The following is a 20,388-nucleotide window of genomic DNA, read 5'->3' as shown; positions in this document are numbered from 1 at the left end:
CTCGCCCTCCTCAGGGCGTGCTGTCCGCCACATTCACCAAGTACCTCAGATGTAGGATGGCCTTCAATGTGCACAGCTGCCCTTCGAAGAACGCACTGCTGGGGCCGGGCGCGGTGGCTCATGCCTGTAATCCCAGCACTTTGGGAGGCTGAGGCGGGTGGATCGCTTGAGCTCAGGAGTTTGAGACCAGCCTGGGCAACGTGGTAAAACCTGTCTCCACAAGAAATACACAGATTAGCCAGGTGTAGTGACATGACCTGTAGTCCCAGCTACTCAGGAGGCTGAGGTGGGTGAATCACTTGAGCCCAGGTGGCAGAGTTTGCCATGAATGGAGATTGCACCACTGCACTCCAGCCTGGACAACAGAGTAAGATCTTGTCTCAGAAAAACCCCAGAAAAAAACAACAACAACAAAAAAAAAACGCGCTATTGGGCTTATTTCTGTTTTACGAAAATGAGGAACCTTGGTGACTGAGAGGTTAAGAATGGGTGTTGCCTCATGGGTGCTGTTGGCATGTGGGGCAGGGAACTCTGCTTTGCCAGCCAATGCCCCCCCACCCCGGGCACCCACCGGTCATTGAGACCAGCGCAATTGCCCTGATGCATGTGCAGACGCTCCCTCCGTGGGGGCAAAGCCACCCCTAGTAGAGAACCACTGGTAACCTGGGGAGGTTTCCTGGCTGCTACACTGCTGGTTCAGGACTCAAACCCATGTCCTTCTTAGCAGGTCTCTTCCCAGTCACAGCAGCCCAGCAGATCCAGGACACCTGGGCTGGAGAAGGAGGCAGGGGTCTGAGCTCTTCTTTCCCTGAGGTTCTTCCCCCTCCCAGCATCCTAGGGTGGCTGGGGGTCACTGCCTTCTTGCTTCCCCACCCCCTGAGCCCCTTGTCCCTTTCCCTGACCCCGGCCCCCATTCCTTATTTCAATGTTGCCTTCCTGGAAAGGGAGGTGTCGTCAGATGTCAGAATGTGAAGCCCAGGGCAGCCGAGGGCAGAGGCGGGGGTAGGCTTGTGAGGCCTCCTGTTCTGGGAAGAAAAGGGCATCATGAGCCCAAGATGGGGCTCAGGGCTGTTGTCACCAGTGAGGGAACAGCACGGCTCAAAATGTGACAAATAACCCTGCAGGCGGTGGGGCCCCCGCTGCCTCCGCCCCTCCTGAAAACAGATCCCTGCCCGGCATGAATGGGAATGAAGCCCAAAGGCCACATCTGCATCCTTGTCCACGGGATGTGTGTGTCTTCCCTCCCTGGAGTGGGAGCTGCTTCTCACTTGTTTTTTTTAATTTTTTATTTCAATAGTTTTTGGGGTACAGGTAGTTTTTTTGGTTACCCGAATAAGTTCTTTAGTGGTGATTTCTGAGATTTTAGTGCACCTGTCACCTGAGGATGGATGCCAACTGTCCCCTACCAACCTCTGTGTCCCCTACAGTCTGCTGGGCCCTAGGACCAGCTCCCGAGTAGGCCCCACACTACAGGGTCCAGGCAACACACTTGTGTGAGCATGCACACACACACACACCCACCCCCCCACAAACACGTGTGCCCCAACCCTCTCCCAGTTATACCCCCAACTTTGGGGAGACACTAGCCCCAAAGTTAACGAAGGACTCTGTCGTTAGGGGCTCGGGAAGAGTATTTCCTAAACCATGAGACTCCCAGATTTTGCCCCACTCCCCCCGGGTCAGTCTCTCTCCAGCCACCCTCACCAGCATGGGGGCCCATGGTCCTCAAGCTGACCTCAGGTGATGTTTATATTTCTGAGCTGTTTATTCCATGAACTGAACATCTGACACCTTTTCAGAGAAATGTTTTTTCATTTGGAACATCTGGAAACAAGAAAGAACATCTGGGGCTGCCCGGAACGGGCTGTTCCTCGGATGAAACCTTAACCCTCCTGCCCCTGATTTCCGTGGCTCAGGTCCTGGCCTGCACCCCTTGAGAGTGGCCCCCACCTTATCAGGTCCGAGGCCTAGGCCAAGATCTAAAGAGGGACCACCCAGACCCTCTGCCTTCTAAGCACGGCATGGTAGGCGGTTCTGCTTCTCCCTAAATCCAGACAGACCTGCCCCAGCACAGACTGGAAAATGGAGGGTCGTGAGGAGAGTGAGAGGTGGACAGAGGGCACCGATGATTTAGTGTCTCTTCCTCTCCTGGGGGTCGAGGATGAGAAACAAAAGAGAAGCTGCCAGGAAACACAAAACTCAAAGAGGGCTCAGCTGCAGGGCTGAGGTCTGCAAGCATGCTGTGTACAGTCATGCATGTTGTGCCCTGCACAAGGGCATCTCTGAAGGGGCTGCATTGGACCCAGGAGCAGGGGCCCAAAGGTGAGCTTATATCAGTTCCTGAGCACTGTGACTCCATCCAGCACCCTGCGGACAGGCAGGATACAGCTGGAGGACCTGAGGGCTCCCCACACCAGCTCCCGTTCCCTGCCCAAGACCCCCTGGACCTGCAGACAACAATTCAACGCACTCAGAGTCCCACAGTTAAGAACTCCCTGAAGAAGCCCCCAGTGGCTGCGTGGTGGATTTTCGCAAAGCTGTCTCCACCTACATCCACCCTGTTTGGCAGCCCCTACATACTCTTTCACAGCATGAGGAAGGGAGGCCTCTCACCAAGACCTGGACTGAATCTTCTCCCAGTGGCTGCCACACTTGGCCTGCTCTTGCTCCAGAACCTCTGTGGCTCCCATCCTCCACAGAGTCAACTTCCAACATGGCTGCCTGCACTCCAGCCAAGAGGCTCTGCTCTGGGCCCCTCCAGGTGCCTGAACTGGGTCTGTGGCTGCCCTGTCCTTCTTCAGTGCTCCTCTTCCCGCTGGGTGAGGAATAGTTCAGGGCAGAGGAGCTAAGTTCAGGTTCATTCATAGGACAGGTGCCTATTTCGCTCACAGCCCAGGAATAAAGACTTGCCAGGCTCGGCCCTTCAGGGAGCTGGCAGACGGCAGAGGGGAGGCTGGCTGGCCCAGGGGATGACCACCGGTGGGGTAAGCACAGACAGAGGGGAGCATAGGCTTCCCCCAGAAGACTGAGAGGCCCCCAGAGGCATCCACAGAGGACCCCAGCTGTGCTGCCCAAGCTGGGCGACCGCCAAACCTTAGCGGCCCAGCTGACAAGAGCCCGCCCTCCCCCAGGGTCCCCGGAGAGCTGGTGCCTCCCCTGGGTCCCAATTTGCATGGCAGGAAGGGGCCTGGTGAGGAAGAGGCGGGGGGGGACAGGCTGCAGCCGGTGCAGTTACACGTTTTCCTCCAAGGAGCCTCGGACGTTGTCACGGGTTTGGGGTCGGGGACAGAGCGGTGACCATGGCCAGGCTGGCGTTGTCTCCTGTGCCCAGCCACTGGATGGTGGCGTTGCTGCTGCTGCTCTCAGGTACAGCACCCAGGACAAGGCCTGTGGGGTTTGCTCTCATCTCCAGCTGTCTGGGCCCTGTGGCTCTGCCTCCTGCTTGCTCCACCCTCCTCCTCTGTCTCTCACTCTTTTTACCGCCTGTCTCCCTCTCATGGCCCTGGGGCCTGGGTCTGTGGGTGTCAGCTGCACGTGGTGATGGGCTCAGGAGCCTGTGGCCCCAGTTCCTCTCCTGCTTGGAGGGCGTCAGGTTGAGCTGGGCATGAGGAGCAAACCAGAGTTAGCAACCAGGACCGTGGAAGAACTAGGCTCAGGAGGAAGAGAGGCTGAGGGCACTGCCGGGGGTCGGGAGGGAAGAGGCTGTCCCAACCGGACCCTGGAAGATGCGAGATCCAAATATGGCCCCCTCTTCTGAGAGATGAAAGATCCTCCAGGCTGTGACTTTCTTCCTGTCTCTCTTTAAAAAAAAAAAAAAAAAAAAAAATAGAGAAAGGGTGTCCCTATGTTGCCCAGGCTGGTCTCAAACTCCTGGCCTCAAGCGATCCTCCTGTCTTGGCCTCTCAAAATACTGAGATTTCCCTGTCCTTCCTGTCTCATTCAGATGCCCGCTTAAAGCCACCCTGAGGGTCAAAGGCAGAAAGGGGGCTGGGGGCGGGGCTTCCGGTACCCCAACCCCATGCCTGTCTCCCAAGTACAGGGGGCAGAGAGGAACGAGGGGTCTTGAAGCTGCTGTCATGGAAGGAGGAAGTAGCTCCGGGAACATAGAGGGCATGCAGGGGTGGGGCAGCCCAGGCCAGAGGAGGCCCTGACCTGGCCCCGCCCACTTCCTCCCACCCAGCAGCTGAGCCAGTGCCAGCAGCCAGACCAGAGGACCTGTACCAGAATCCCAAAGGTCAGTAGCCTCGCCTGCCGCTTCTGAGGACAAGTTGTGTGCGACTATGTCCTGTGTCCGACTATGGTCCCTGTCCTGCGGGTGGCCCGCCTTCCCACCCTTGCCTGATCTTCCCACCCAGGATTACCATCCTCAGGCCTCCTTAGGATTTCCTCTGAGCCCCACCCCCAGCCCACTGTCATCCTCATCAGACACATGCTCTCCAGCCTTGGCCACTGAAGGGCTGGGCTAAACTCTAGGTCACAGCAGGGGAGCCTGGGGGTTCCTCTAGGACTCAGGCCCGGGCCTGTCTAGCTGGGAATCTGGCTGAGTCTCGGGTGAGCCCTCCAGCGCAGGGTCACTATGTGAGGGGCTCAGGGATTCCCAGGCAGTGCTCGCTAAGAACAAGGCAGTCGAAGCTGGAAAGAGAGTTCTGGAACAAGAAGCGGACCCAGTCCCTGCAGGAGGGAAGAGGGGGATGATGGAGGGAAGTCATGCAGGGAGGGGGTCGACTGAGGAAGGTCTCAGTTGACAGGCTAGGAATTTGGCCTTTATCCCCGGAGACTGAGGGGGACACTGAGGATTTCAGGCCTGCGCAGGGCAGCCCAGTGAAAGGAGGGGCCAGGCCTGTAGGCCTCCAGGTCCTGGGGGTGTGGCCTGGGTCAGGCTGTTGTAATGGGCATAGGAAGGAATGGCAAGATCCCAGGGCTCTTCCAAAGGAAAATCCAAGGGGAGGTGGGGCAGTCGGGAAGAGGTGGAGTCTGAGAGCTTGGCCGTGGCTGTTCATGTGGCTCAGCGTCGCACGTAACTCCAGCCTCAGCCTCCTGCCTGTCCCACACCCTGAGAAGCAAGGACTAAGCCCAGGGAGTCTGTGCCAGCCAGGGCAGGGGCCTGCTGCCGGGGCTGGCAGTCAGGAAGATGCCAAGCGGAATGCTGAACCTGGCCTTGGCACCCGCAGGTAGTGCATGTTCGCGGATCTGGCAGAGCCCACGTTTCATAGCCAGGAAACGGGGCTTCACGGTGAAAATGCACTGCTACGTGAACAGCGCCTCCAGCAATGTGACCTGGCTCTGGAAGCGGGAGATGGACGAGGAGCCCCAGCAGCTGAAGATGGAACAGGGCCACATGGAGGAGTCCCAGAACAAATCTGTCGCCACCCTCACCATCCAAGGCATCCGGTTTGAGGACAATGGCATCTACTTCTGCCAGCAGAAGTGCAACAACACCTCGGACTTCTACCGGGGCTGCGGCACCGAGCTGCGAGTCATGGGTGTGTGCCAGGTGGCTGGGACGCTCCTGTAGCTGTCCACCCCACCCTAGCCCGGCCTGCCTCTTGTGGTGATGGTCATGGCCCTAGAGCACTCAGGAGAGCCACTGGGACCTGAGGGAGCTGCCCTTGTAGGCCTAAAAGGTGGACTGTGGCCCAGGCTCCCAACCCCACCCCTGTCCCCGCAGGATTCAGCACCTTGGCACAGCTGAAGCAGAGGAACACGCTGAAAGACGGTATCATCATGATCCAGACGCTGCTGATCATCCTCTTCATCATCGTACCCATCTTCCTGCTGCTGGACAAGGTGATCAGGGGACGGGGGAAGCCTTGGGGGACCGCAGAGGAGGCCACTGCATAGGCCAGGCATATGCAGGGTCTCCATCTCCCCAGCTCTCGTTGTGGCCTTCTTGGTCCAGCCTGTCCCCACTGCCTCACCTATTCAATCATTCCTTCCTTCCTTCCTTCATTCAGCTGTTCTTGCAGAATGCACCTCACTCCTGACCCCTTACCCCTCTCCCTGGCCCTCCCCAGCCTGGCCCAGAGGGGGATGGGGCTGGGGGACACTGACACTCTCATCTCCATCCCTCTCCGCCCTCAGGATGACAGCAAGGCTGGCATGGAGGAAGATCACACCTATGAGGTAAGGAGCAGGGCAGGCCCAGCAGCTCTGAGTCCTCGGGGTCAGTGGCCACTATCTGCTGGTGGTCGGGGTGTGGCCCCAGCCTGAGCTCCACTTAATGTCTCCAGGGCCTGGACATTGACCAGACAGCCACCTACGAGGACATAGTGACGCTGCGGACAGGGGAAGTGAAGTGGTCTGTAGGTGAGCACCCAGGCCAGGAGTGAGAGCCAGGTCGTCCCCACGCCCTGGGTGCAGGCTCCCCAGCCTCAGTGACTGCTTCGGAGCTGCCTGGCTCATGGCCCAACCCCTTTCCCAGACCCCCAGCTGGCCTCTGAAGCTGGCCCACCAGAGCTGCCATGCGTCTCCAGCCCCTGGTCCCCAGCTCTTGCCAAAGGGCCTGGAGTAGAAGGACAACAGGGCAGCAACTTGGAGGGAGTTCTCTGGGGATGGACGGGACCCAGCCTTCTGGGGGTGCTATGAGGGGATCCGTCCCCATGCATGGGATGGGGGAGGCAGAGACTTGTCCAGAGCCCGCAAATGGACTCGGAGCTGAGGGCCTCCCAGCAGAGCTTGGGAAGGGCCATGGACCCAACTGGGCCCCAGAAGAGCCACGAGAACATCATTTCTCTCCTGCAACCGCTCCCACCCCAGGGAGGCCCTGGCCTCCAGTGCCTTCCCCCGTGGAATAAACAGTGTGTCCTGAGAAACCACACACAGGCTCGTGGCATCTTATGGGTTTGGGGTGGATAGAACATCTATGTGGGCACTTCTGTTGTTTGAATGTGGCACCTGTGAGCCCTCCAGGGTGTAGGAAAGGTGACAGCCACTCCTTCTCTCTGAAGACCCAGTTGGAACCTGTGGTCACATCTCCCTTTCTTCTCCCTGGAATGGGGCTGCATGCCAGGCCCTAGCTGGACCCAGAGCAGCTGGCCAGTGACTGGGCCTGTCCTTCCCCTCAGCAGGGACACCCTCATCTTGCACTCCATTCAGCCAAAAAGCAGCAATTGAGTCCCACTCTGCCTCCACCTACAGGAAGCCCTCCCAAAGCACCTGGGTCCTCGTCCAAGCCCTGTTCAGACCAGCCTATGCAGCGGTGACTTAGCTACTGCCTTGTGCTACTCACACTGGCCTTGGTTCTTCAGTCAAACTGGAAGCTCCCTGAGGGCAGGGGTTTCCCTGCCTCTACAACACTCCCACCCCCACCTCCCAGGAAGCCTAGGAAAGCTTGATGCAAAGCCATCAAGAGTGAGATCCTGAAGAGTGGAGCTTTGTATGGTGAAGCTTTGGGGTTCTTAGCCAGGGGACCCCTTCAGACTTTCCCAGCCTCACATCGGAGGTCCCCTATGGCCCCAGGGTCCTCAAACAATGGCCCCTAGGGCCCTCCAGCCCACTAGCTGTGGGAGGTACTGGGAACAGCTCCCAGCTGGGAGGCCCAGTGCAATCAACCCGCATGTGCAAAGCCTCCCTCCCAAGCCAGGCTGTGCTCCACTTCCTGTTGACCCTGGAGGGAATCCTTCGAGGCCCCTCTGCTATTCCTGCTCTGAATTCCAGCAAGGGAGCCCCTATGCTGTGGGAGCTGCCAGTTTAACTGGGGAATCAAGACCAGCACACGGGAACTAGTGAGAACAGTGCCAATTTTCACCAGATTCCCTCTGGAATTCCAGGTGGGGCAGGTGGGTAAGGCCCCCACGCCTGCGGTTTCAGGTAAATCTCTCCACCACCCTGGGACAGGCTGGGCCAGGCTGGGCCAAGCCAGGCGGCCCCTGTGTTTTCCCCAGTCTCTGGGCTGCTGGAGGGAACCGGGTTGTTTTGGCATCAGCCTCTACTGAGCCGGAGCCCTTCCTTTCCTGCTGCTTTGCATAGTGGCACTAATTCCGTCCTCCTACCTCCACCAGGGACCTAGGCAGCCGGGTAGATGGTGGAGGAGGCTTCACTTCTCCCCCAAGCAGGGTCTCCACCTGCTTGAGGCTGCCCTGGGTTGGGGGAGGCCTTGGCTTTACCTAAAGACTTTTTAACACCTTTGAACAACTCAGTTTCCCTGAGACTTTGAAGTTCTTGTTTTATTTATTTATTTACTTGTTTATTTATTTGTAGACAGAGTCTCACTCTGTTGCCCAAGCTGGAGTGCAGTGGCGCCATCTCGGCTCACTGCAACCTCCGTCTCCCGAGTTCAAGCAATTCTCCTGCCTCAGCCTCCCAAGTAGCCGGGATTACAGGCGTACACCACCATGCTTGGCTAATTTTTGTGTTTTTAGTAGAGACGGGGTTTCACCATGTTGGCCAGGCTGGTCTCAAACTCCTGACCTCAAGTGATCCATCCGCCTTGGCCTCCCAAAGTGCTGGGATTACAGGTGTGAGCCACCGCACCCAGCCCGAAGTTCTTGTTAACAGAGAATCATTTGAGCATAGACCTTGGCCCCTCCACCAGCCACCCCCAAAGGGCTTGACTTCATGGGTTATAATGTAGGAGCCCACCCCAGTCTGTTTTTCTGTTTTAAGGGCTTATACTCTGGGGGACATCATGTCTGTCTCCCCAGAACTGACATAGGCAATGGTAACATAGCTGGGTACTGATGGTGGGGACAAGAAACATCTCAGGTTGCTTCATCTGTGAAATGGGAATCCTAAACCCCATCTGAGGGAAAGAATTTGGACCGGACGTTGTTTTGTAAAAAATTATCACAATAAAATTGAGGGCCGGGTGCATTGGCTCATGCCTATAATTCCAGCAATTGGGAGGCCGAGGCGGGTGGATCACCTGAGGTCAGGAGTTTGAGACGAGCCTGGCCAACATAGTGAAACCCCGTCCCTACTAAAAATACAAAAATTAGCCAGGCATGGTGGCTGGTACCTGTAATCCCAGCTTTTTGGGAGGCTGAGGCAGGAGAATTGCTCAAAGTAGGGAGACAGAAGTTGCAGTGAGCCGAGATTGTGCCACTGCACTCCAGCCCGGGTGACAAGAGCAAAACTCCATCTCAAAAAAAAAAAAAAAAATTGAGTTTGTTTCCTTTGGGTGTACAGAATTTTAGCAAATGTATAGATTTGTATCACCACCACCACAATCAGAACACAGAATATGAACCAAAAGCTTTTATTGGGCCCAACAAATACATATTGAGCACCTCTTAAATGCAAGAAAACTGGATTGAACACCTCCATCTTCATTTACACTCTGCCTGATGTCCCTGGAAGAAGGTCGCACTATCTGATTTTTACAAACAAGGAAATCAAGGCCCAGGGAAATTACGATAACTGGCTAAAATCACACCTAGACCTTCTGGCTCCAAGTCCAGCCTTCTCCCCACTACATCACGGCCGCCCCTCTTGAAGGGCGTTGCAGCAATAAGACCCTGAACCAAAGGAGGAGGAAAAGGAGGAGGGAATCCGGGGACAACTTTGGCTATCTTCAAATGTTTGTGTTTTGAAGGGGGATTTGCTTTTCCTGTGATTCACAAGGTTTCAGGCCCCAAAGGCCCCACCCCTTCTTGCCAAGGCCTAGTAGGAGGCCTCTGAGCACCCTTGAGAGGAAGCCGCTGTGCCATCCCTCCAGGACCCCAGCTCTGCAGCTGCCCCCTCTGCCTGCCCCCTCCCCAGAACACAGCTCTGAGGCCCCTGGTGGGCACATGCCCCACTGCCCATTGGGGGAATCCAGCCAGCTCCCCGGGGACCCTGGTTGAAGCACAGGCTGGTTCCTCCTCCATTCTAGCTTGACTTCCTGCCCTGTTGCTGCAGGTGCTGCTAGGGTTGGGGTGATCTGACCCGAGGTTTTGGGTGTTTTTCCAGCAGAATTGGAAATGAGAGAAAAACAAAACAAAACGCAAAAAACGGTGGCTATTTGGGTCCCTTAGTAGGTGTCTGGTCTGGCTGAGGTTTCTCTGAGGGGCCTCTAAAGCCATCTCGGGGCCGGGTGCTGTGGCTCACGCCTGTAATCCTAGCACCTTGGGAGGCTGAGGCAGGTGGATCACATGATGTCAGGAGTTCAAGACCAGCCTGGCCAACATGGAGAAACCCCATCTCTACTAAAAACAAAAAAATTAGGCCCAGTGCGGTGGCTGACACCTGTAATCCTAGCACTTTGGGAGGCTGAGGCAGGCAGATCATCTGAGGTTGGGAGTTCGAGACTAGCCTGACCAACATGGAGAAACCCCATCTGTACTAAAAATACAAAATTAGCTAAGCATGGTGGCGCATGCCTGTAATCCTAGCTACTTGGGAGGCTGAGGCAAGAGAATCTCTTGAACCTGGCAGAGGTTGTGGTGAGCCGAGATCACGCCATTGCACTCCAGCCTGGGCAACAAGAGCGAAACTCCGTCTCAAAAAAAAAAAAAAAAAATTAGCTAGGCATGGTGGCACATGCCTGTAATCCCAGCTACTGGGGAGGCTGAAGCAGGAGAATCACTTGAACCTAGGAAGGGGAGGTTGCAGTGAGCTGAGATCCGAGATCATGCCACTGCATTCCAGACTAGGTGACAGAGTGAGACTCTGTCTCAACAACAACAAAAAAAAGCCATCTCGGAACATGGTATTTGGGATCCCTGTCTGCTCTCTTTGGTTCACCTCAAGAAGTGGGTTCAGAGCCCACATCTGCGACATTCCTGAGTGTGTCTCAGGTCTACAAGCTGCTCCTTGTATGTCATCTTCCAGTCCTGCCATTGACTCAGCTGCAAACAACCACAAACCTTCCACTTGGGACACCCGCCTCTCCCACCCAAAAGCATTTACTTGGAAACAGGTGACTGCAGAGGACAAAAATTAATGAGCATTATCTCCTGACTTAAATCAGAGTGTAGTTTGTTAAAACACACTTAGACTGATCCTAATATAATTTTAAATTTTTTTAAAAAGGCATTCCCCCTCCAGACCTAATACCACCTTCCCCATGTGGCAGGAGGGGAAGGCAGAACTTCGTGTAAGTTATGAGTCTGTATGGAACATTCCTGGGAACTTGGGCACTCTGCCTTGTCACCTTTTGCATTTGACAATCAAGTTCCTGTCCTTGTTATTTTATTTATTTATTTTATTTTTTTTTTTGAGACAGAGTTTTGTTCTTGTTGCCCAGGCTGGAGTGCAATGGCACGATGTTGGCTCACATGGCACAATCTCAGCTCACTGCAACCTCCACCTCCTGGGTTCAAGCGATTCTCCTGCCTCAGCCTCTCAAGTAGCTGGGATTACAAGCACCCACTACCAGGCTCCGCTAATTTTTGTATTTTTAGTAGAGACGGGGTTTCACCATACTGGCCAGGCTGGTCTCCATCTCCTGACCTCAGGTAATCCGCCCGCCTCGGCCTCCCAAATTGCTGGGATTACAGGTATGAGCCACTGGGCCCTTCCCTGTCTTGTGATTTTAAAATAATTATACCAGCAGGAGGACGTCCAGACACAGCATGGGCTACCTGGCCATGCCCAGCCGGTTGGACATTTGAGTTGTTTGCTTGGCACTGTCCTCTCATGCATTGGGTCCACTCAGTAGATGCTTATTGAATTCCTGGGCCTAGGGCTGTGCCAGCTGCCTCGTCCCTTCATCTCCTGGCTCATTCTCTCCCTCCATATCTTAGCAATTTCTTCATGGGAATGTCCCCAGTTAGAAATTTCTATTTTACCATTATATTACCAACATATATATATACCTGGCTGGGCGTGGTGGCTCATGCCTGTAATCCCAGCATTTTGGTAGGCCAAGGCGGGTGGATCACCTGAGGTCAGGAGTTCGAGGCCAGCCTGATGAACATGGTGAAACCCCATCTCTACTAAAAATACAAAATTAATCGGGCATGGTGGCACATGCCTGTAATCCCAGCTACTCGGGAGGCTGAGGCAGGAGAATCGCTTGAACCCAGGAAGTGGAGGTTGCAGTGAGCTGAGATTGTGCCATTGCACTCCAGCCTGGGCAACAAGAGCAAAACTCCATCAAAAAAAATCTATATATACTACAATTTTATATATATATATACACATTATATAATGTATTTTTTTTACCATTTTATATATATACATTACGTAATGGTAAAATGTTTTCTCTGCCCCCCAGTAGATTGTTAGCTCCAGAAGAGAAAGAATCGTGTCTTTGATTTATCTAGATATGCCCATCTGCCTGGTACAATCTCTCGCACATGCTATAGGCAACAACTACTTGTAGAATCGGTGAATGCACGAATAAAAGAATGAGTGAATGAATGAATAGACAAAAGGCAGAAATCCAGCCTCAGGCCGGGCGTGGGTGGCTCACGCCTGTAATCCCAGCACTTTGGGAGGCCGAGGCGGGCGGATCACGAGATCAAGAGATGGAGACCATCCTGGCTAACACAGTGAAACCCCGTCTCTACTAAAAATACAAAAAATTAGCCCGGCGTGGTGGTAGGCGCCTGTAGTCCCAGCTACTCGGGAGGCTGAGGCAGGAGAATGGCGTGAACCCAGTGGGGCAGAGCTTGCAGTGAGCCAAGATCGCGCCACTGCACTCCAGCCTGGGAGACAGAACAAGACTCAGTCTCAAAAAAAAAAAAAAAAAGAAATCCAGCCTCAAAGAGCTTACAGTCTCGTAAGAGGAATAAAATGTCTGCAAATAGCCACAGGACAGGTCAAAGGAAGGAGACGCTATTTCCAGCTGAGGGCACCCCATCAGGAAAGCACCCCAGACTTCCTACAGCTACTAGACACATCTCGATGCTTTTCACTTCTCTATCAATGGATTGTCTCCCTGGAGAATAATCCCCAAAGTGAAATTACTTAGCATGTCCGGTTAGGTAGATCGTTGTGTACTTCTTGGTTGTTCAGAGATCATCAACCAGTGCAAGCAATCCCCCCATCAATATACACAGCAGTGCCTGCCCCTCTCCTCCCCAGGCCTTCCGAGGCCCTTCCTCCATGCCTGAACCCCCTGGACCTATCATGTGGCAAACTGAAGGGTCCAACGAGATACAGGAAGTGAAACACGATGTACACTGAAACGTGCAATACAAATATGCAGCATGAAGTGCCTCGGTTCACTAACCCGAGCTACGCTGGGTGCTTGTTTTCTACCACTTTCCTTAATGCCTACGGACACCTCATTCTGCGGCTGAAGTTCCTTGTGTTCAATTCCCCCCCTCTTCATTGAACATCCTCTGTGCAGGGACTTGACCCCTGTCCTGCTAGCTCTGCACTGAGGCAAGTTCTGTCCATGCCTAGTAGTGCCACCATCTTTACTAGATGAGGTTTCTAAAGAGCTTGGCATGGAAGGAAAGCCTGGGGGCCTTGGAGAGCCGTCACTTAGGAACTGGGAGAGCTCCAGGCAAGCCACCTTATCTCTTTGAGCCTCAGTATCCTCACTCACATCCCTATGGTCAGTAGAGTGCCAAGCACATGGTGGACACGCAGAAGTATTGATCACCTTCCTCACCTCCCCTAGGAGAGCCCTTGGGAATCCCCATATCATATTCTCTGAAGACCTCAATCCAATGAGCCGAGTAATTGACTCGGTACCAAACTCATGGAAAGGACATTAGAAGCCAAAAGGAGGTAGAGTATGTCCCAGTACGATAACCAGCCTCTGATCTCTAGGAAGAAAGAATAGAGCTGCAGGTGAGAAGTGTGCTCCTCAAATCACCAAAGTGGGAGTGGAAGGAGCACCCACCAGTCCCTCGGAGGCGATCCCTAAGACTGGTGAGTATGGCTTCAAAAAATGTCTGTCCTCTACCCCACAGTCTTGAACCTAACAGGAGATCTCAAAGCCTGAAAGACACCACTTTAGGATCAACAGCAGATCTGACTTTCCACAGCTGGCACACAGAACCCTAGAGTTAGTCGAGGTTGGACATAGGAAGGGCTTCCAAACACACAGAGAAATTCATGGATCCTAAATTATAAAGGGAGGTTCTTTAAAAGAACCAAGATTATTCTGAGATTTATCCTGAGCTTTTTTTTTTTTTTTTTTTTTTTTGGATGCAGAGTCTCGCTCTGTCGCCCAGGCTGGAGTGCAGTGGCATGATCTCGGCTAACTGCAACCTGCACCTCGAGGGTGCAAGCAATTCCCTGCCTCAGCCTCCTGAATAGCTGGGATTACAGGCGTCTACCACCACACCTGGCTAATTTTTCTATTTTTAGTAGAGATGGGATTTCACCATCTTGGCCAGCCTGGTCTTAAACTCCTGACCTCATGATCCACCCACCTTGGCCTCCCAAAGTGGTGGGATTACAGGCGTGCGCCCAACCTTTCCTGAGCCTTTTGAGGCTGACACCAGAGGTGCGAAGCCCAGCCTGCAGCAGCCAGGGATCTGGCCTCAAGTGATGCCCCAACAGTGGGAGACTTCCCAGTACTGTCAGGAGAATCCTAAGTCTAATTGAAAGTTGATTTTTTACTAGCAATGAATGATAGACATGGTCTCCATTGCTCAAGGCTCTGGGAAGATCTAGACTAGAGAAAAGGATCACCGACTTCTACCCATACCTGTGGGCCTCAGTTCTTCCCTCTGGTCCATGGTTGCCATGGTAACCCCTTATAAAGGTGTTTCCCCAGGGGTCCCTAGAGTCCTCTGAGTCACCATAATTCTGGGGTCAGCAGAAGTGGAGAGGTGAGAGGAGACACTCTCCTGCCCTGGCTGGTCCCACGTGTTCCTGGCAGTAACCTGCCTGGGGAGCCTCACCACCCCTGTGCCAACCTGCAGAGTTATGCAGTGGTCCCCAACTAGGCCCCCTGCCACCCTCATTCCTAAGGGAGGCTGGAGACTTCTTCCATGGCCAAAAATCCACATCCAAGTCCCCAGCACTAGCAAAAAGGCCCTGTCATCGGGGGTTCCCTGTCCCAGTTGACATTGGAGGAATATGGAAGAAGCTAAAATAACTAAATAACTCAGTAGCATCACACTACCTGCTCTGGAGAAAAAGAAATTTAATATTATTATTATTTTTTTTTTTTTTGAGATGGCGTTCTGCTCTGTTGCCCAGGCTGGAGTGCAGTGGCGCAATCTTGGCTCATGGCAACCTCTGCCTCCTGGGTTCAAGTGATTCTCCCGCCTCAGCCTCCCGAGTAGTTGGGATTACAGGCTCACGCCACCACGCCCAGCTAATTTTTGTACTTTTAGTAGAGATGGAGTTTTGCCATGTTGGCTAGTCTGGCCTTGAACTCCTGACCTCAAGTGATCCACCCACCTCAAACCACCCAAAGTGTGGGGATTACAAGCGTGAGCCACCGTGCCCGGCCTGGAGAAAGGACTTTAAATGACGCAATGTGGGAAGAGCAAGGTTGTGGAGATCTGCTGCCCTGGCTGAGGTAGCTCATACAATCAGTCTCTCTGAGCCTCAGTCTCTTGATCTGTGAAATCGGATGAAAATAATACCTGCTTCACAAGACAAGTGGCAGGTCAGACGTGAGAATGCACAGGCAGGCCCTTGGCAACTGGAAAAGCTCTATACAGATCTGAAAAGGAGGAGGAGAAAAAAGAGGAGGGACTTCCATGGCTGGATAGGGCATCTTTCTTTTTCTTTTTTCTTTTTTTTTTTTTTTTTGAGATGGAGTCTTGCTCTGTTGCCAAGGTTGGAGTGCAGTGGCACGATCTCCGCTCACTGCAAGCTCCGCCTCCCAGATTCATGCCATTCTCCTTCCTCAGCCTCCCGAGTAGCTGGGAATACAGGTACCCGCCACCACATCCGGCTAATTTTTTTGTATTTTTAGTAGAGAGTGGGTTTCATCTGGTTGGCCAAGATGGTCTTGATCTCCTGACCTCGATCCACCCGCCTCAGCCTCCCACAGTGCTGGGATTACAGGCATGAGCCACCGCGCCCGGCCTGATAGGTCATCTTTCGGCGTGATATGTTCTGAGTTCCAAAGCTAGGGAAGAGACTCTCTTGAAGAGACAATCTTCAAGAGCTCTTCTAACTTTGAGATTCTCTGATGGTTTCAGGGCTATGGGAGGAAGCGCTTGTGGTCCGTGTCTGTTCCCGGGATTTCTGTTTCTTGGTTTGTATCTCTGCCGTAGGTCCAGGGAGCTGGGGCAATACCTTGAGTTTGGGTTCTTCGTCCCCAGGGACCTGCGGGAGGGCTCCCCCGCCCGCAATGCTCAGGGAAAGGGGAGAGCAAAGTGTGGGGTTGGTTCCCTCTAGTGGTCAGTGTTAGCACTGCATGCAGCTGCCTCAGGCGGGCCCAGGAGTCGTTAGCAAAAGTGGAATTCAGGACTGAATCGTGCTCAGAACCCCCACAATCTATTGGCTGTGCTTGGCCCCTTTTCCCAACACACATATTCTGCCTGGTGGGTGGAGGTTAAACATGCGGGGAGGAGGAAAGGAACAGGATAGAGAGTGGGATGGGGTCAGTAGGAGTCTCAAGGACTGGCTATCCTGACATCCTTCCCCGCGTTCAGGTTGGCCACCATGGCGTGCTGCCAGAGGGCACCCACCTGACCCTTAAAGAGAGGACAAGTTGGGTGGCGTCTGTGGCTGACACTCTGTGCACAACCCTCACAACGCTGGTGACGGTGGGAAGGGAAAGATGACAAGCCAGGGGGCATGATCCCAGCATGTGTGGGAGGAGCTTCTAAATTATCCATTAGCACAGGCACGTCAGTGGCCCCATGCATAAATGTACACAGAAACAGGTGGGGGCAACAGCAAGAGAGACGGGGCCAGGGTATAAAAAGGGCCCACAAGAGACCAGCTCCAGGATCCCAAGGCCCAACTTCCGGAAACACTCAGGGTCCTGTGGACAGCTCACCTAGCTGCAATGGCTGCAGGTAAGCACCCCTAAAATCCCTTTGGACACGATGTGTCCTGAGGGGAGAGACAGCACCCTGTAGATGGGACGGGGGCACTAACCCTCAGGTTTGGGGCTTCTGAATGTGAATATCGCCATCTAAGCCCACTATTTGGCCAACCTCAGAAGGTTCCTGGTCCATGGAGGGATGCAGAGAGAAAAACAAACAGCTCCTGGGGCAGGCAGAGTGCTGGCCTCTTGCTCTCCGGCTCCCTCCGTTGCCCTCTGGTTTCTCCCCAGGCTCCCGGACGTCCCTGCTCCTGGCTTTTGCCCTGCTCTGCCTGCCCTGGCTTCAAGAGGGCAGTGCCTTCCCAACCATTCCCTTATCCAGGCTTTTTGACAACGCTATGCTCCGCGCCCATCGCCTGCACCAGCTGGCCTTTGACACCTACCAGGAGTTTGTAAGCTCTTGGGGAATGGGTGTGCGTCAGGGGTGGCAGGAAGGGGTGACATTCCCCTGCTGGGAAATAAGAGGAGGAGACTAAAGAGCTCAGGGTTGTTTTCTGAAGTGAAAATGCAGGCAGATGAGCTCATACGCTGAGTGAGGTTCCCAGAAAAGTAACAATGGGAGCTGGTCTCCAGCGTAGACCTTGGTGGGTGGTCCTTCTCCTAGGAAGAAGCCTATATCCCAAAGGAACAGAAGTATTCATTCCTGCAGAACCCCCAGACCTCCCTCTGCTTCTCAGAGTCTATTCCGACACCCTCCAACAGGGAGGAAACGCAACAGAAATCCGTGAGTGGATGCCTTCTCCCTCAGGCGGGGACGGGGGAGACCTGTGGTCAGAGCCCCCCGGACAACACAGCCACCGCCAGTCCTTCCCCTGCAGAACCTAGAGCTGCTCCGCATCTCTCTGCTGCTCATCCAGTCGTGGCTGGAGCCCGTGCAGTTCCTCAGGAGTGTCTTTGCCAACAGCCTGGTTTATGGCGCCTCGGACAGCAACGTCTATGACCTTCTAAAGGACCTAGAGGAAGGCATCCAAACGCTAATGGGGGTGAGGGTGGCACCAGGGGTCCCCAATCCTGGAGCCCCACTGACTTTGAGAGCTGTGTTAGAGAAACACTGCTGCCCTCTTTTTAGCAGTCAGGCCCTGACCCAAGATAACTCATCTTATTCTTCATTTCCCCTTGTGAATCCTCCAGGCCTTTCTCTACACCCTGAAGGGGAGGGAGGAAAATGGATGAATGAGAGGGAGGGAACAGTGCCCAAGCGCTTGGCCTTTCCTTCTCTTCCTTCACTTTGCAGAGGCTGGAAGATGGCAGCCCCCGGACTGGGCAGATCTTCAAGCAGACCTACAGCAAGTTTGACACAAATTCACACAACGATGACGCACTGCTCAAGAACTACGGGCTGCTCTACTGCTTCAGGAAGGACATGGACAAGGTCGAGACATTCCTGCGCATCGTGCAGTGCCGCTCTGTGGAGGGCAGCTGTGGCTTCTAGCTGCCCGGGTGGCATCCCTGTGACCCCTCCCCATTGCTACTCCTGGCCCCGGAAGGTGCCACTCCAGTGCCCACCAGCCTTGTCCTAATAAAATTAAGTTGCATCATTTTGTCTGACTAGGTGTCCTTCTATAATATTATGGGGTGGAGGGGGGTGGTATGGAGCAAGGGGCAAGTTGGGAAGACAACCTGTAGGGCCTGCAGGGTCTATTGGGAACCAAGCTGGAGTGCAGTGGCACAATCTTGGCTCACTACAACCTCCGCCTCCTGGGTTCAAGTGATTCTCCTGCCTCAGCCTCCCGAGTTGTTGGGATTCCAGGCATGCATGACCAGGCTCAGCTAATTTCTGTATTTTGGGTAGAAACGGGGTTTCACCATATTGGCCAGGCTGGTCTCCAACTCCTGATCTCAGGAGATCTACCCACCTTGGCCTCCCAAATTGCTGGGATTACAGGCGTGAACCACTGCTCCCTTCCCTGTCCTTCTGATTTTAAAATGACTATACCAGCAGGAGGACGTCCAGACACAGCATGGGCTACCTGGCCATGCCCAACCGGTTGGACATTTGATTTCTTTGCTTGGCACTGTCCTCTCATGTGTTGGGTCCACTCAGTAGATGCGTGTTGAATTCCTGGGCCTGGGGCTGTGGCAGCTTCCTCCTCCCATCACCTTCTGGCTTATTCTCTCCCTCCATATCTTAGCTGTTTTCCTCATGGGAATGTTCCCAATTCGAAATTTCTATTTAACCATTATAGATTTACTTGTTTGCTATTATCTCTGCCCCCAGTAGATTGTTAGCTCCAGAAGAGAAAAGATCATGTCTTTTGTTTATCTAGATATGCCCATCTGCCTGGTACAATCTCTGGCACATGTTATAGGCAACAACTACTTGTGGAATTGGTGAATGCATGATTGAAGAATGAGTGAATGAATGAATAGACAAAAGGCAGAAATCCAGCCTCAAAGAGCTTACAGTCTCGTAAGAGGAATAAAATGTCTGCAAATAGCCACAGGACAGCTCAAAGGAAGGAGAGGCTATTTCCACCTGAGGGCACCCCATCATGAAAGCACCCCAGACTTCCTACAACTACTAGACACATCTTGATGCTTTTCACTTCTCTATCAGTGGATTGTCTCCCTGGAGATTAATCCCCAGAGTGAAATTACTTAGCATGTCCGGTTAGGTAGATCGTTGTGTACTTCTTGGTTGTTCAGAGATCATCAACCAGTGCAAGCAATCCCCCCATCAATATACACAGCAGTGCCTGCCCCTCTCCTCCCCAAGCCTTCCGAGGCCCTTCCTCCATACCTGAACCCCCTGGACCTATCATGTGGCAAACTGAAGGGTCCAACGAGATACAGGAAGTGAAACACGATGTACACTGAAACGTGCAATACAAATATGCAGCATGAAGTGCCTCGGTTCACTAACCCGAGCTACGCTGGGTGCTTGTTTTCTACCACTTTCCTTAATGCCTACGGACACTTCATTCTGCGGCTGAAGTTCCTTGTGTTCAATTCCCCCCCTCTTCATTGAACATCCTCTGTGCGGGGACTTGACCCCTGTCCTGCTAGCTCTGCACTGAGGCAAGTTCTGTCCATGCCTAGTAGTGCCACCATCTTTACTAGATGAGGTTTCTAAAGAGCTTGGCATGGAAGGAAAGCCTGGGGGCCTTGGAGAGCCGTCACTTAGGAACTGGGAGAGCTCCAGGCAAGCCACCTTATCTCTTTGAGCCTCAGTATCCTCACTCATGTCCCTATGGTCAGTAGAGTGCCAAGCACATGGTGGACACGCAGAAGTATTGATCACCTTCCTCACCTCCCCTAGGAGAGCCCTTGGGAATCCCCATATAATATTCTCTGAAGACCTCAATCCAATGAGCCGAGTAATTGACTCGGTACCAAACTCATGGAAAGGACATTAGAAGCCAAAAGGAGGTAGAGTATGTCCCAGTACAATAACCAGCCTCTGATCTCTAGGAAGAAAGAACAGAGCTGCAGGTGAGAAGTGTGCGCCTCAAATCACCAAAGTCGGAGTGGAAGAAGCACCCACCAGTCCCTCGGAGGCGATCCCTAAGACAGGTGAGAATGGCTTCAAAAAATGTGATTGTCCTCTACCC

The 20,388-nt window shown here is 53.6% G+C and overlaps 2 protein-coding genes across 6 annotated transcripts; both read left to right on the top strand.

Moving 5' to 3' along the window:
• Positions 1 to 3,217: 3,217 nt before the first annotated feature.
• On the top strand, positions 3,218 to 6,815 carry CD79B (CD79b molecule). Of its 4 annotated transcripts, none has more exons than XM_054459002.1 (6): positions 3,218 to 3,366; positions 4,184 to 4,234; positions 5,172 to 5,483; positions 5,669 to 5,787; positions 6,082 to 6,123; positions 6,231 to 6,815. In XM_054459002.1, exons 1-6 carry the CDS (start codon positions 3,300 to 3,302, stop codon positions 6,327 to 6,329), a joined length of 690 nt encoding a protein of 229 aa, XP_054314977.1. In that variant the 5' UTR covers positions 3,218 to 3,299; the 3' UTR covers positions 6,330 to 6,815. The 4 variants fall into 4 exon arrangements, with proteins under 4 accessions (XP_054314977.1, XP_054314976.1, XP_054314979.1 ...); XM_054459001.1 differs by having other exon boundaries at positions 4,181 to 4,234; XM_054459004.1 differs by lacking the exon at positions 5,172 to 5,483.
• A 9,429-nt stretch (positions 6,816 to 16,244) lies between these two features.
• LOC129017955 (somatotropin) lies at positions 16,245 to 18,375 on the top strand. 2 transcript variants are annotated; one of them, XM_054459000.2, is made up of 5 exons: positions 16,737 to 16,808; positions 17,069 to 17,229; positions 17,442 to 17,561; positions 17,656 to 17,820; positions 18,072 to 18,269. In XM_054459000.2, the coding sequence occupies exons 1-5, from the start codon at positions 16,799 to 16,801 to the stop codon at positions 18,267 to 18,269; spliced, it is 654 nt and encodes a 217-aa protein (XP_054314975.1). In that variant the 5' UTR covers positions 16,737 to 16,798. The 2 variants fall into 2 exon arrangements, with proteins under 2 accessions (XP_054314974.1, XP_054314975.1); XM_054458999.2 differs by having other exon boundaries at positions 16,245 to 16,808; positions 17,656 to 18,375.
• Positions 18,376 to 20,388: the final 2,013 nt, after the last annotated feature.

This window comes from Pongo pygmaeus, chromosome 19 (assembly GCF_028885625.2).
Source record: "Pongo pygmaeus isolate AG05252 chromosome 19, NHGRI_mPonPyg2-v2.0_pri, whole genome shotgun sequence".
Taxonomy (NCBI): Eukaryota; Metazoa; Chordata; class Mammalia; order Primates; family Hominidae; genus Pongo; species Pongo pygmaeus.
Note: the sequence above shows the minus strand (reverse complement) of the source record. Positions and strands in the feature narration are given on the sequence as shown.